General features: G+C 40.8%; 1 protein-coding gene across 1 annotated transcript in view; it reads right to left on the bottom strand.

Moving 5' to 3' along the window:
- Window positions 1-613: 613 nt before the first annotated feature.
- Window positions 614-1411, bottom strand: part of asah2 (N-acylsphingosine amidohydrolase 2) — a gene marked incomplete in the record, with an annotated part of 36380 nt that continues 35582 nt past the window's right edge. The window contains 1 exon segment of the mRNA XM_037691295.1: window positions 614-894. Coding sequence (XP_037547223.1) covers window positions 696-894 — 199 coding nt within the window.

The following is a 1411-nucleotide window of genomic DNA, read 5'->3' as shown; positions in this document are numbered from 1 at the left end:
CCTGAACCTGGTCTTTACCAGACTAAGGTCTGGAGGTTCAAACCTGAGATACGATGAGATGTTTGTGCTGTTCAGTGTGACTCTGTCAACATGAAGATACAATCAGCCGGTGTTGTTTTTCAGGCAGATCATTCATGTATAAAGAGACTGTCTTCTGTCCTGCTGATGTCTCGGTGTCCAACTGGACTGAGAGTCTTCTGCTGGTTCCTGAACGTGCCAAGTTGAGATCTTCCTGCTGCTGTGATCATGACTTTGTTCCTGTAATGTGTAATCCTGGTCTGCCTGATACATTTCTATTCAAACAAGTTTAAAATAAATATTTTTGCTACAAAACAAGCTTTCTCATTTTCATTTGATTATTTAATATTTGACAAAACTAATTGGACAAGCTGCACAAAGACATGTCCACCTGTAACGAGACACAAAACAGAGAAGAAACGAGGACAATATAGAGACAGGACACAGACGGAGACATTAACTCCTTTACATGAAAACACAAGACAACACAGTGCAACACATGTTCCTTATATTTAAGTATTTTTTAAATTTAATAGAACTTTATTTAAATGAGTTGACAGGACTGTAACCCTGAACATGTTTTCAGCCTTTTACAAATCTGCAGTAGGACCATCAGTTTCAGAAACACAGATGTGGACAGTCTTACAGATGTTCTTTCTCTGGATGTTGAACTGATGTCACTGCTGGTAGAAGCTTTCGGTGACTCTGAAGATGTCAGACGAGCCTTCGTACGCAGTGATGACAGGCCGCAGTCCTTTCATCTCTTTGTAATGTCCGAAGTGTCTGATCCTGTAGGAGCCGCTGGGAGCCGATGAGGGAACGTACCATTCAATGGTGGCATTGCTCTGTCGATTTGTACCTTTCAACCAGTGAAACCTGAAGGAACGAACATCACAGAAAGTCCTCACCACCAGGTGGAGTTATGGTTTATTACATTTAAAATTATATAATTCCAGGAAGCTCATGCCTAAAGCGTGCTACAGTTCCTATACTCATTATACAGTAAATGGGTAAAAATCTGTTGGAGTTTATTTAAAAAGTATAGACTTTCCTGGATTGGCTTGTCTGAATTTTTAAAGTTACTGGCACTAATTTTCATATTAGTTGAGGTGAGCAGGTTTTAAGGTGAAGTTTTATCTAGATTTCTGTTCCTACATGGTCTGAGATCGTGTTCCTGCAGCAACAATCATGCTTCGGTTCCTGGAAGGTGGTTCCAACCTGATGTCCTGACGTAGAAACGTCAAAATTCACATCCATACTGGGTTCAATTCTGATCAAGAGTCCACCCGCCTCCAGGACATTGGATAAAAATTTTCTTGTGCCAAAGTTCTGTGTATGTGTGTGTATGTGTGTGTGTGTGTGTGTGTGTGTGTGTGTGTGTGTGTGTGTGTGT

This window comes from Nematolebias whitei, chromosome 17 (assembly GCF_014905685.2).
Source record: "Nematolebias whitei isolate Nwh7 chromosome 17, NemWhi1, whole genome shotgun sequence".
Taxonomy (NCBI): Eukaryota; Metazoa; Chordata; class Actinopteri; order Cyprinodontiformes; family Rivulidae; genus Nematolebias; species Nematolebias whitei.
The sequence above is the reverse complement of the archived record's forward strand: the minus strand, read 5'-3'. Positions and strand labels throughout refer to the sequence as shown.